The 14,474-nt window shown below is 42.0% G+C and overlaps 1 protein-coding gene across 1 annotated transcript; it reads right to left on the bottom strand.

The window, feature by feature from the left end:
• Window positions 1-238: 238 nt before the first annotated feature.
• On the bottom strand, window positions 239-2,281 carry LOC115679517 (uncharacterized). The gene is made up of 2 exons (XM_056310375.1): window positions 1,238-2,281; window positions 239-1,150 (listed from the first exon to the last, which is right to left on the bottom strand). The coding sequence occupies exons 1-2, from the start codon at window positions 2,279-2,281 to the stop codon at window positions 239-241; spliced, it is 1,956 nt and encodes a 651-aa protein (XP_056166350.1).
• Between the last annotated feature and the right edge of the window lie 12,193 nt (window positions 2,282-14,474).

Raw genomic sequence — 14,474 nt, 5'->3', positions numbered from 1 at the left:
TGTGTCCAGAATTTAATCAGATATGTGATGAGAATCAGGACAACAACAAATGCTTAACCAGATTACATGAAATCGATCTGCATTCATGCAGTGGAAAGAACGGACAAAAGGCAAAAACGAAAAGAAAGAAAGTCAATGATTGACTTCACCGTATCGAGTAGATACATTGCATAATCTGAGAAGAAAATAAGATCTGCAAACACGTAATTTCAAATGGAATAGGAATATGCCATCATCTCTATTCGACCTCTCTGTTGCCATCCGTATACTTCCCGGTGTTGAACTTGTCCGTCTTGTGACAAAGCAGGAGCCACACGTGAGTGATGATTTCTCCGCCTCTTCTTAGCAGCTTTGCGTGGTGGTATTGCTGGCAATTGTACGCCGCGAAACATAGCATCTCAACCCAAACGCTGCTGATGAGCTCCCATGTGTCTTTAGTACTTTTTAGCTCTGTCGCGAGTCTTTGCGCTTCCGCAACAACATCCCACCCTCTGGTGATTACTGGTTCGAGGAAAACCTCTGAGTAACTTTCTTGCACGTACTCTGGGCCTGATAGAATATTCAGGATGTTCTCTCTGTCATGCGGCTCTGTTGTGATTTTGTCCAAGAACTTCTTGAACTTCATGTAGGCGTTATCCCAAGTGATCTTGGCTGTGGTCACAGAGAGTATGTGAGGATGTCGTACCAGAAGGAACATCATGTAATCTGATATCAGTTTGCTTGCCCTGTTATGGTTTGAATCTTCATAGCACGAGTAATCGCAGATATGGGTTGCGATGTGCCATATGATGATGCTTCTATCAAATGTCATCTCGATACTCCATTTGAGCTTATCCAGAGACTCGTGATTGCGATGACCATGAATGCTAAGCGTCCATTCGCCTCTTTTCGTGAAGGGTCGATGGCCTCTCTTTGTTTCAAACTTTTTCATGTCTTCAAGCAATAATTCCTTCAAATACAGGGGAATTCGCATGGGACTTGGTGCCAAATATTTCTTGAACTTCTCAGTGATGCCGGAGAGTCTGAGGATTCCAATTTTGAAGGGCCAGGGCTGTTTCTTGGATAAGCAGAAATTCAGAAATTCAAATTGCTGAATTGTGTAAGACCATCTTTTCTTCTTTAGTGATCGTTTGACCAGTAATTTCAGAAACTTAAAGAATATTGGATTCTTAAAGAGCTTATAATACCTTATAATCACTCTTTACCAAAAAAAAAAAATATAATACCTTATAATCACCCAATCCGAATAGAATAGCCTTAACAACTGATAAGTTTCCAGAAGCACAACTCCAATCACCAGGCCAAACGTGTATATAACGTACGGACCTCTCCATTTTTTATCAAAGAAAAGCTCCAGGAATCCGCCTAAGGTCACAAGCAAACTAAAATAACCGATGACGCGGAGCGCGATCCCGGTCTTGGTATAAAGAACTGGTGCTTTAGTGTAGAGGACATCATACATGAACCCGAGTTCCATTTCAGTTGTCAAGAATACATCTTCATCATTGTATCCGTCAATCAACTTATTACGATTCTCCATGAAGAGGGGGTGCTTCAGCCAGTCCACAAGGTGAGGCTTTAAACAATCAAACCGGTAGTAAGCCTTCGAGAAAATCTCTAGACTGGGAACGTCTTGGTGGAAGTCTGTCAATGCAGAATACGTCTCCTTTTCTTCCTTGAAATCCTCTTCTCTCATGCTCGTGTTCTCGTCGTACACAGAATAGTGCGCCCAAATTGTTTCTCCGTACTTGATTATCCCAGCAACAAACAGCGGAAAGTGTAGTATCATTGGGATGGAGGTCTTCCAATTTCGCCCGAGGATCCAGACCACGAAAGAAAATGTGATGATGAGGTTCAACACACGCCTCACGCTGGGCCGGTTGTCTTCCACTGAATATGCGGTAATGCTATCTGGATTCCCCAGCAGCAGTAGAATCAAAGGCGCCAACAATGCTTTTAGTTCAGTATCGCCCTCTTCCTCGGACTTGTTGAGTCTGACTGTCGTGAGCTTGCTGAGCGCAAGTGTTGCGAAATAAGAGGTGAGCAAATATGATGCCCAATTAGCAAATCTGATTGTCTCACCACTTGAGGTTTTCCTGCGGCTTCCTAATACAGCAAGAACTATCTGGAAAATCAAGCCGAGTAGCACAAAAAGTTGAATGCTCCAGTTGTCCCAGAGACATGTCAACTCCGACACCCACCCGGTGTGATGGCATCCCAGACGCACCAAAGAACAGTTCAATGTATTGCGCCCTCCACTTGTGGTTTTTCCGTTAATCATTGTCACAACAAGTCTTAGTAAAATAACCCCGATGAGAAGAGAAAAGAAGGCAGTGATAGACCCTCTTTCCCTGAACTTAGACTCTTAAGATCCTTCTTCAAGCCGACAAAAGATGATCCCACGATTAACAACTTTGCTCAGTTTCTGTAAGATACGCAGAAATGTTCCAATTGCCATCAGTGGACCGATACTTGGTGTAACTTTCTGGCACCAGGTAATATATCACTATTGCATGACACTTGCATGTTTACACGGTGGTTTTGCACTTAGAGATTAGAGATTCACATATTGATGGAGTAACACCGCGTTACTAACAATGGTGCCGCTAAAAAAATTGTCACCACAGAGTGATCTTGGAGAAATTCCATTTCTCATCTTAAGTAAGATTCTTTTTTCCTTGATTTTTCATTTAGGAAAATAGTTTGAAACCAGTTGCTTTCTCAGTCTTTACCTAGACCGATTAGTTTTTCCTTCTCGTGAAGCCCCATGGATTAAGGTTCCTGGTCCAGTCCGCCTATGAAGTACATCGATGCCGACTCTTCTCTTTGGTAAAATACTCGATTCTACGGTAAAAAAGATTTTAGGAATCCTAGGCGCGGCCTTGGATTTGTAAAATTCGTGGTGCTACAGTGATAAAAGAATATTCATGTTATAACTTTAGATCCTAGAAAAGTTTGATTGAGATAACCGAATGTATTACTATTCTCATTAATCTGAAGGCATGGATTCGTTACTAATATAAACTATTCAACTCGATTCTCCTATTGAACGTGGGAATGTTGTCTGCACAAAAAGTAACCAAGTTTACTGATGATAGTATAATATACATTCTCTTCCATGAGGGAATAATTGCAGATTAGTTCTCATAGGTTTGAGGTGAAAATTTTTTGAGTTCTCTTAGAGCACAACATCCTATTAACTCGAATCAAATTTCACTGGCCAAGTATTATGAACTCCTTTATTGTTAAATTAAGAATGAACCATCACACAAGGTGATTAATTTGCATAGATAGAGAGAGATCACTAAGTACTTCGAGAGGTCCATGTCACCCGTTCATCCCGTTGGGGGAACCTTCGCAAAAGTTCTGTTTTTTCATAATTGGGAGATCTAAGAAACAGCCCATAACTTGAACCCAGTAATCTAATTTTACCTACACCTTCGTTCAAAAGATCAAGCCATTGTATGGGCCGACTAGGTATTATTGATGGCTTCTTTAAGCTCTACACATACAATGTGGGATTTCACTTTACACACCATTCACATGTATATTTAACATTCTCCCCTGCCGGTGCTAGTCTCTACCACACCGGGCCAACTTGTTAGAGAGTTTATAATTTCAATGTAGATAAAAGAGTCCCACAGAGGAAAAAAGGAAGCTATTGGATTAGAAATGAGAACACCGATGCAAGTTTTGCTTGGGAGCATGGTCTCTCAAGTGGACATTTGGGTTTCCCTAAATATTAACTTTTCAGAAAAACATGTCTTTTTGCAGGCCTTACTAATGGCACTATATCAAGGAATGTATGTACATAAATGCTAGGAAAAATGGTGCATTCGGTTCAGAAAATAGCTACAAAGCAATCTGATTGAGAATGAATCTCATAAACTTGTTGCGATGGGGTTCCAAAATGAAAATAGATATGGTCACGGAACTGCAAATGGCTGCTCTGATCAAATTTGTGGATTGGTGGCTACATTCTGGGGCAACCATTCGTGTGTGCAACAACAAAGCACAGTTCAAGACATATGCAGAGTCGAAGGAACCGGAGGAGGTGCTTATGGGTTATCATCTTGCTGCCAAAATACATGGAAAAGGAAGCATTGAATTCAAATTCACTTCTGGGCAGAAATTTAATCTGCTTAATGTATTTCATGCTCCTGATCTTAGGAAGAATTTTGTATCTGCGAACCTGGCGTGTAAGAAGGGCTCTAAGATAGTTCTAGAGTCTGATAAGGTGGTGAATTCCAAGAATGGTGTGTTTCTTGGCAAGCGATACTCTTGCGATGGCATGTTCAAGCTGAGTACTATTGAGTATTCTTCTTCTTTATGGCATGCTAGATGAGGACATTTAAATTTTCGTTCATTAAATTACGAGTAAGCATGAATATATAACATGTCAAAATAATCACGATGACAAAAGTTTGTGATTAAACAATTTTGAAATTCCTTTTAAATAATGTGAACTTTTCAGACAATCATATTTATTATATGTGAACTATTTTGTCCAGTCTAAAGGTTGTGACTGTTCATGAGACACATTGTTTCATTGTTCTTGTATTAACGTATTTCCACATTAAAAAATATATACTCCAATTCCGTGTATTTGTGTTGAGAGAGTTTGTGAGGTTAAATTGTATCCTAGGGGCATTATTGCCTTAGGAAAGTTCTTTCACCCCCTCTTAGTCGAACAATTCTGTTTCATATACTACTTTTCTTTCACAGCTCCCCCTCAATCCAAGTCATTGACTCTTCTACACCAACAAATCTCAAGCCGAACCTCCAACAATGCCAACCGGTACAAAAACGCCTTTCGCTCATGATCTCCACAGATTCAGGACATCTGATCAATGGCAGCAGAGCGAGAAAAGCCACACATATAATTTTTTATTATTATTCAAGGGATGTTATTGACCCTATAAATTATATTAATTGATGATTGGGTGGAGAATTCTTAGTTGCGTATACTATAAGAGTCCTGCATTTGTTTATTGGGTGGAATGAGTACAAAGAATTGGTCTCTCACTTAACCCTCGTAAATGATAAAGCATGATAACAAGGGCAATAATAAAAGACAAACGTAGGAGCTCAGCCATTTAATAAGACAGATTCGGGAATACATGCGAAATAGAGATAGCCGTAAACTTGCATATAATTTATCTCTAATATTAGATATATCATTGAATGAATATGATGGATTTCGGCGTGAATAAATCATGGAAAATAATTTCAACCATCGAACTCACTTTAAAGTTGAGCTAGCTGGAGCACTGATCTCTCAGCCAAGTGATGCTGTCTGTACCCATATGGAACAAAGTATCCTGAGGTATTCCGAGATCAAAAGCTGTTAAGAAATCTGCATTCATTATCCATTTCCACCTTAAGCCTTCAGACGGTTAGTAATGGTCCGGCAACAATTCCAAGCAGGAGTAGAGCGTGTTGCTGCTCGATCAATATTAGATAGTTAGAACTGTCATAAGCTTTTGTTTAGACAAATCCGTCTATCGGTAGAAAATGACCCAAATAGTCATCTACTTTCTTCTCTGTCAATTCTGTTATCAATCGCCAGACACATGATGCAAGATGGATAATTTCTCTAGGTTATTGCTTTAAGTTAATAGTCGCCTACTTTCCTCTCGATGTTGTTATTACAAAATCTGGTCCAAGCTGACACGCAAATAGTGAATCGACATTCCTTTAACAAGTTTTGCATTGTGGTTTGGCCAGTGATAGTCGAATAAATAGAGACATGATTATCAGGGAAGACGCTTATTTGACACAGTGAACGAATTTACCAATGATTTGCGAAACTGAAACCATCTTATGATCAGCTTTAGCTATGAAAATGGAAAATATGAAAATTGTTTCTCAAAAGTGTTCCGATCAACCTAATAGCAGGCAAGTAGATTGACATGTGTGGGCAATTTTGATGTCCACTTCTAAGACAAGCAGAAATAATGATTAATAATGAATTTTCATACAATGCCTGGTATGATACATGCATAATCAAAGAGATGATGGCACCCGTGGCAGTCGCCATGGCCTCTCAAGCTCTGTTACAGAGCTCGGCCATGGCCCCAGGAGCTCTATAGTAGAGCTCAGCATTAGCGGCCAGTGAGTCTTAACCGACCAAATGATAAAAAGGAAAAGAGACAGAGAGAGAGAGGGAGAGAGAGGGGGGTAGGGTGCCCGTTAAAAAAAGAAGAGAGGGTTTTGAGTGTAAAATAATATTGTTCGAATCCTATTAACTAGGTACAAACTGCTATGACTAATGTCAACTTACTCACGATAATTGATTGGACTCAACCGTTTATGGGACTTGCTTATCTTTTGGTTTATACATGATCAGACTCCTTGCACAAACTTGGACAAAAGATTATACTGTATTTTCAGAAGGTTACGCAATAGCAAATGCATACTAGATCAAGACTAGCAAGTGAAATAAAACTAAAATGCGACCAAAGTTGGCAAGTGAAAACTGGAAAGAAAGAGGGACAGGTGTTGGGGACGGACCTTTTCGCAACGACTCACTTGAACCTAACGAGCACCATTTCCAAACAACTGCAGAAACTAGGGGAGTTTCCGAACCAGAAAGCAACCGATCAAGAAAGCCTTAAATATATACTTGTCTCCTATGTTGCTACGCCCAGAAACATTCCTTTCTTACTGTAGAGACCCACTCAAGCACTCACTTTGTCGACTAATAAATAAAATTTCCAAAGTTCTCATAATGTTAATTATATTGAAAGTACGAGGATAAGAAAGTGTCTATGCTTGCTTCGCGCTTGCGACTTTCCGACACTTTTTGCTGCACATACGTTCATAACTATGATTAATTACACCATGCTTTGCACTTTATCATTAGTTCTTCCTCGTTGCACTATGCTTTGCACTTTATCGTTAGTTCTTCCTCTCTTTTTTGCAGAAACTCCAAGGCCACCAACTGGCACTTTTGACTTTTTCCGCATGTGCCACCAGAGAAAGGAAAAGGAGATGAAAAGAATGTTGCAATAGTCAGTGTTGTCTGGCGTTTCACATTGGCGGAGCATCAAACGGAGAGTTCTTCATGTGCAGAATGGCTGTACTAGAGAGATTAGGATATGATCATATCTTTAATTGTATTGTCAAATTTAAGGTTGTGAAGTGATCTGGTTAAGGCATCTGGTTTAATCGTTACTACCTTTGCTCCTTTGCAAGTTTCTTTCTTGGCTTCTCTCCTTTTTGAGTTTTTGGATCTTCTCCCGCAGTCTTGTTCTCCCGTGTTGAATTCCTTCGTGTTTGAGATATTCCCATATCTTCCTCTAGCCTTAATTGGTCATGATCATTAGTTAGTTGGTAAAAAAAGAATTTGATCATTTATTTTCAATCTTTTGAGTACCATCTGAATTCAAGGCTACTTTTCTTTTTTTAAAATTTTCTCATGGCCCAAATTTGGGGCTCACATCTCTGGGGTCATGGCCATTGGCCGTGACTGATTTGGGGTTGCCAATGCCGCCGCGAGTATGTCATTCTAATTTTGATTAGTTATATATTTTTTTAGTTTAATGTTTAAGCAGGTATACTGGAGCGAAATCGACTCAAGGAGAAGTATGTACGCCGGAAGGTGTCTTTCTAAATTTTAAATTAGGAAAAAGGGGCAACCGAATGATTTACGCGGATTATCGTAGCGGGAATTTTAAATTATAGGAAACAAATAATGACTAGAGAATAGTAGAGACTTACCGTGAGCGTAGAGGAATTCACAATAACAGAGACACACGCATGTACTTGTGAAGTTTGACGCCTATCGTATGGGATATACCAGAGGTTTTAAGCTCCCATTCCGATGGGTGATGAAATCTCATGAAATAGGTGGGGTTGAGCCGGCCTACTACCGCCTGCAATTTTGCAGCCAACCTCGTCCTTCTCAATGACGCCCTAATTTGTCTTATAAAGTGCAATCTAGGGTTTTGGGTCGGAGATCGTGTGTCCATAGTTGTGTTAAAGCGAGTATAAACACACATGACAAGTAATATGAAATGCAAAACGCAGCTTCAAATAAACACCCACATAATTATACATTTCTCCGCCAACTTACAAAACAAATGTGTGAGCAAACACTCCCAATCTGCAACCACCATATAACACGAAATTAACGTGCGTACATTGTAATTCGCGAGACTTTGACATGTTAAGACACACAAAAGAGTTTTTTTGAAATCAAGAAATATATGGCCTAACACTGCTACAAGAAACTCCAGTTCCTAACGGAATAGCCAAGCAGACGTAACTCTCCCTAAGGAGTCTCCTTAGGGGAAGCGAGTCCAAAGGTTTGTCGAACGGGAACGAATAGTCCATCTATTTGAGCTATATGCTCTTATTCGGCGCTGATTCTTGCAAGACCTAACCGATTGCGATGTTGAGCGATTCAATTGATTAATCAAAATTTTCTATCCTTATGGAGTCGCCACTAACCTATTAGGGCCAGTTAGGAGCCAAGTGAAGCATTCGAGGACACTTTACTTCCTACTAACCAAAGATTCTTAGGTCGAGGGCCTCATTACACTAATTGTCTAATTAGTGCCCTTTCAATAGCGATTCTCAATCTTTCAAAAATAACTTTCATGCGATCTTCACCCATTTTATTAACTTACACCACTAAATGAAGCCCATGCATAGATGCACAATCAGAAAAGTAAACATCCACAATTAAGGTGATAAGAGGTAAAGTGCAAGAAAGTAAACCGATACGAGTCGGGCAAAGAATATACATAACCTCGTTATTGAGCCACGGGACAGGAGCCCCTGTGAGCTAAATTTGAAATTCAATCTAGGCCTAATTCTGAAGAGGCCAATCTACTAAGGATCTCAGGGGCTATTGGGATCGACAGACATCCCCTGGGACCTCGGGGAAACTAAGGACTACCAGATTAACCTATAAATCACATCAACATACTCCAAAATTGCATCGACACCGAGTATTCCAGCAAAATCCCAGCATGTATCATCGTCAATTCAAACAAGTCAATTGACATGCTAACACACGAAATAGACTAGGAAATTGAACACGTAGTAGCAACTATCCACGAACAATAAGATCACACAAATCCACACTCAGTTCAAACGCTTTAAGAAACACGAAACTAAGCCATAAATAGTATGGAGATCTCCCAAAAATCATACAACGCCGCCTCTCCAAAAGCAAGCTCCAGCACATGTATAAGCACATTTCCCTCATAAAATTGATCAGGTACAGACATGCAAAAATGTATAGGAAATAGAGCACATTATAATACCTCTTCCTGAGCAATCAAGGCAACGCCTAAATGACGTTAAAATCTGCTTCTACGTCTGATTTCGTTTCTCTGAATCGTAACAACAGTGCACTCGTGCAGCAATTCTAGCGCATGACAAACTTTTATTATCGATGAAAGCGATGCGGAATAGACCAAACAAGTATCTTCGGAGTAGGGAACATAGCACGACATAGATCATTCAATTGGTCCTGATAAAATCACTAAATGAGAAGAAACGACAAAACCACCGGTCCGCTAGAGAAATTATGAATTTGGTAGCAGGAACGACTTCACAATCAACAATAAAAGTCGTGAGACATGTCACCGTATGTTTGACTCTGCAAAGAATTCTCGCCGAATTGAATCTACGTGCACTGCACCCATCATGACAGCTTGTGGCAAATCGGACGAAACATGTACAAGCAAAGCAGATTACAGAGCAGATCAAACACGAACCCACCACCATGTCAATGCACGAAGAGCTAACATATAGTCAAAACACGAAATCACCTCCGCGGATCAACGACACAAGCACGGAAATCACAGTAACCCAACCAAGAAAAACTCACAGCTAGAGAAAACAAAGCTGGACGGTTGCCAACAAGAGAAAATCACAAGACAGGATGCAAATAATGACACAAGGAAATATTGGAGAATCAGGATGCTACCTGTGACCAAACCGATGTTGCGCCGAGGAAGAAGAGTTGTTCTTATGAGGTAAGAGAGTCCGAAGCTTCAGAGAAAGGAATCAGAATAAAAGTCAACGAGAATCCCTCGCCTGAACATAAGTATCCATAATCGAATTCCACGAGGCAATATCACTGATCTCTCTTTCGGACAATTCACCGAACATCTTCCTTGCAAACTCGTTTCCACCTCCACAGCGAATTCCTCCACAAGTGGCTTAGACTTGGCAGTGGTAGGGCGTCAAAACTGATTCAGCTGTGGGCGTCATCGACGAGTCAGCAAAGACCACGAACTGCTTTGAACCATCGCCCTCGTCAATGTGCGATCCTAAGGCTGAAGCACAAAGCAATGCTAGAGTAGAGTTGCCATTGCAGGAGTGAGGTGGAGGCAAAGCCTCGGTACTGATCAGCGGCGATGGAGAGCGATAGAGGTATATCACGACCTTCCTTGAGATGAACCACTAAGGGAAAGTTAATGGATTTCTAAGTGGGCACAAACGGTTAGTCTCAAAAGAGATGGTGCCTGCCCAACGCTGACTTTTCCTAATACATACCAATTGCAATTGGAGATATCAATTCAATCTCATAATTAAACTTACGTTTTGGAGTCGCCACTAATCAGTTATGGATCAATTAAGGTTACGTTTGGCTATCCGGATTCGGATTGAGATAAGATAGGATAAATAGGGATTTGAAATCCTCCATATATCCTCGGATTGTTAAAATATCTAATCATATGTTTGGTGTAACCTATGATAGGATTAGGAATTTTTAAAAAAATCTTTGATAATCTATGAAAATCCGCAACTTAAGATAAGATGGAAAATCTCTAAAAAATTCATCTCATTTGAAAATCTTTAAATATCTTTGAAAATCTCATCTCCAACTTTGCTTCTCCTCTAAATGAGATTTAAACCCTCTCAACCATGTCTCTGGGAAGTCAACCTCAGGAGCAACAGGAGGCACTTCCTATGGGTCGTAAGGCCGGAATCCATTGCCGAAGAAAGCGGCTAAGAGAGGCGACAATGGAGAAGTTGTACGTCATGGGATGGGCCTGTAAGAGGAGGTTATGCACACGGTGCCGTTGCAACGTTCTTGATGCTTGAACTCAAAACTTGAGAGCATGGTCGCCGAGAAGATGATGGTGTGCTGGCGGTTTTTCGTCAACCAGCAGGTGAATAGCCGGCTCGTGAGTCACGCGTTAAAAGGTCAAGCTCGAGGTGAAGGACATATGTGACTAGTGTAGAAAGGATGATCTATACAAACCCGGCACAACGATCATCTTTAGGCCCCTTTTCACCCTCACTCGTAGAAACACAATTGCTGCCCAGTGGTGATGAACGGCATAGTCGGAGGGGACAAGGATCGTGCGGTGGTCGGAAGTGACGATGATTGGTAATTTTGGTGGTAGTCCTCGGGTGAGCGATGCAGGCAAAGCAATATCATGTGTTGTAACAGTCTGAATTTTCGATCCTTTTTCCCGGGATTCATGAAATGAATATTTTGGCCAACGCACTTATAGTGAGATCTCACCCGGAAATGCGCATTCACGGGATGCTAACCTTAGGGGTAAGGCCAGTACGGGATTGAGTTCGCACGACCAAAGAACTTGACATTGGTTCGATCTTCGACCATATCGATTGACGGGAGAATGTTTTGAGCCAACCGAGACCGATCTATTTGATTGATCGTGTCCAAAGGGCACTGGTGATAGACCCTCGCAATCATATGACAATTGAGGTCGCCTTGGTTCGAGCAAACTTAAACGTGATTTGACTTAGTGTCGGTCACGGGTCGAGAGCGCGTAATCCCAATGAGCCACCCGTTAGCAAGAGATAAGCTAAAGTCGTGATTGTTCGATTTTAGTCATTTCTTGGAATTCGGGCCCGGGAATCGAGAATTTTGAAAGTGACAATTTTGGGCGGCCGATGACGTTTTTGGCTTGGCCAACCTTGGGGCCACCCATTTCTGCAAAAAAATGAATTTCGGTTCGGGACCGGAAAAATTACGATTTTGCCCCTCGAGACCCCAACGTTGATTCTGAGGCCGTATGAGGTTATTTTTCGAGGCCGATGCCATTTTAGGGTGGCCACGCACATTTAGAGTGGTTTCGGTCAAAAATTGGAATTTTGGCTCGGAAGTGAAAAATAATATTATTTTATTCCCAGAACTTTGCAGTCTATTTTCGAGGGCTTAAGAGGCTATTTTCACGAATCCGACGCCATGTTATGTTGGCCACTCACATTTTTGGTTAGTACAGTCGAAAAATGAAATTTCGGCCCGGGGCGGAAAAATTACTGTTTTGCCCCTGGACCCGGTACTGGGTATTCCGAATTTTGGACTGGAGAATTGGGAATTATTAAATTAGAATTTCAGCTGCATTATTGGACTTTGGACATTTTTGCCCTTCAATTATTGGATAGAGACAAATAAAGGCCGTCGGATTAAGGGCAAAATGGGAAATCGTGTAGGATCGCGACACGTGGCGCCCTCTAGTCCCCCATTTTTGACCAGTCTGACCTTCTCTCTCTCCTCCCTCATTTGGCCAGAACCCCCCACCCCCACGATCAGTCTTTCTCTCACTTTCTCTCTCTCTCTCTCTCTCTCTCTCTCTCTCTCTCTCTCTCTTCATCTTCGTTTCCTCCCATCACCGTTGCTGCTGCTGCTGCTGCTGCTGCTGCTGTTCCGCCCGTTTCAGCCACCCATCCAGCCGGTTCTTCTCGCCTTTCTTAGGTAAGTGACCTCCCCAAATGTCGCCTAGGACCTCGGGTATTGTTAGGCTTGTTTAGGGCTCGGTTTAGGGTGAATTTAGTGGCTGGTTTGCTCGGTGATGTGTGTTGGCTGATTTCCAGTTAGGTTGCTGCTGCGTCGCTGGTTTTTTTTATTTTTACTGTGACTTATGTGGCCCGAATTTGAAGAAGTGTTCTTCATGAAATTTGTTCCCAACATCTTGAACTATAACATATTTTAATTTGGAAATTTTTGGAATTCATTTGATGCCATTCGGAAGTCCATCTTTGGACCGAAATAAAACTGCCCGATTTACTGTTCACCCGACCTTTGGGTCTGTTTGAATTTTTATAAATTTTTCCAGGCCTATTTTCAAAATACTTCCTTCACAAAACTTGTTGCGGACATTTGTGGCTATAACATATAAAAATTTCAAAGCTTTTCAAGGTGATTTGGGTGTTGAAATAAATGTATTTTGAGGACAAAATAGTCTGTTAGAGCGAACTGATTTTGGTCTGATTTCGAGGGACAAAAAGGTATGGTTGTAGATTGAACCGGATTTCGTGTTCTTCATAAGAAATGTTGATCAAGATATGTTTTATGATATATCCAAATTTTAGAATTTTTGGAGTTCGTTTACTATTTATTTTGATGGGATTTCGGTCACTGTTTAGGATTCGGTTTAGGGGTTTATGTGGCTGTTTTGGGGGCTGAGATGAAGGCTGGTATTTGGTTCTCGTGGGCTGATTTGGATTATGCTTGGGCTGAATGTGGATTGGTGATATGCCGTGTGTGTTTGGTCGTGAGGTGCGGTGGTGTGGGATGATTGCGGCTGAATTGTGCAATTGATTGGTGAGGTATTGCCTTGAATCGAATTGTATATGTGGTTGTGCGAGTTGTGGTCGTGGGTTGGTTTGAAATATGTTTTGGACTGAGCGTGATTGGCTGTGTGCCACGTGTGTGACCGTGAGGTGTGTGGGTGTGATTGTGCATTGAGTTCGCGTGCCAAGCATGTGTGTGATCGGGTAGCGTATTCGTATGATGAGAACGTGCGTTTGCGAAGTGTACGTGAAATGTGAATTGTGCGTGGCCATGTATGTGTGAGCTGCGTGTATTCTGCTGTGTGTAGGTGTGGCCGTGTGATAGATGTGGTATGAGTGGAACGAAGGTACGGGTGTGTAAGATTGATTGGAAAAGGTCCGTCCTGAGGCGTGTACGTTTACGCAGGACGATGCCGTCCCTGACGAGGTGACGATGCCCGGCCCGACGGGGTGTCGATGCCTGACGAGGTCAGAAGACCGTTGGCCTGATGTGTTTTACGCGGGCACGGTAATTAAGGAAAGGGAGAGGTAGGATTCTGTCCTGAGGCGTGTTCGTTTACGCGGGACGATGCCGTCCCTGACGAGGTGACGATGCCCGGCCCGACGGGGTGTCGATGCCTGACGAGGTCAGAAGACCGTTGGCCTGATGCGTTTTACGCGGGCACGGTAATTAAGGAAAGGGAGAGGTAGGATTCCGTCCTGAGGCGTGTTCGTTTACGTGGGACGATGCCGTCCCTGACGAGGTGACGATGCCCGGCCCGATGGGGTGACGATGCCTGACGTGGTCAGAAGACCGTTGGCCTGATGCGTTTTACGCGGGCGCGGTAGTGGTGGAAGAGTTGAGAATGAGCGGGAATTGGCTTGAGGTGCGAGGTTTGAGAAAGTGACGCGTGGTGTGAGTTGGTGTGCGAATGTGTTTGTATTGCGTGGTGTGATGCTCGATTATGGGGAAAAACCTGCTA

This window comes from Syzygium oleosum, unplaced genomic scaffold (genome assembly GCF_021117445.2).
Source record: "Syzygium oleosum isolate NSW1041296 unplaced genomic scaffold, Sole_v2.1 Sole_v2.04, whole genome shotgun sequence".
Taxonomy (NCBI): domain Eukaryota; kingdom Viridiplantae; phylum Streptophyta; class Magnoliopsida; order Myrtales; family Myrtaceae; genus Syzygium; species Syzygium oleosum.
This window is presented reverse-complemented; position numbering and strand designations above follow the sequence as displayed.

What these genes read in the sequence shown, in the direction of transcription:
- LOC115679517 (XM_056310375.1), bottom strand. Translation starts at nt 2,281, where the DNA reads ATGATTAACGGAAAAACCACAAGTGGAGGGCGCAATACATTGAACTGT. An exon ending in GGCTATTCTATTCGGATTGG is followed by an intron (nt 1,151 to 1,237) that starts GTGATTATAAGG and finishes ATATTCTTTAAG; the next exon opens with TTTCTGAAATTACTGGTCAA.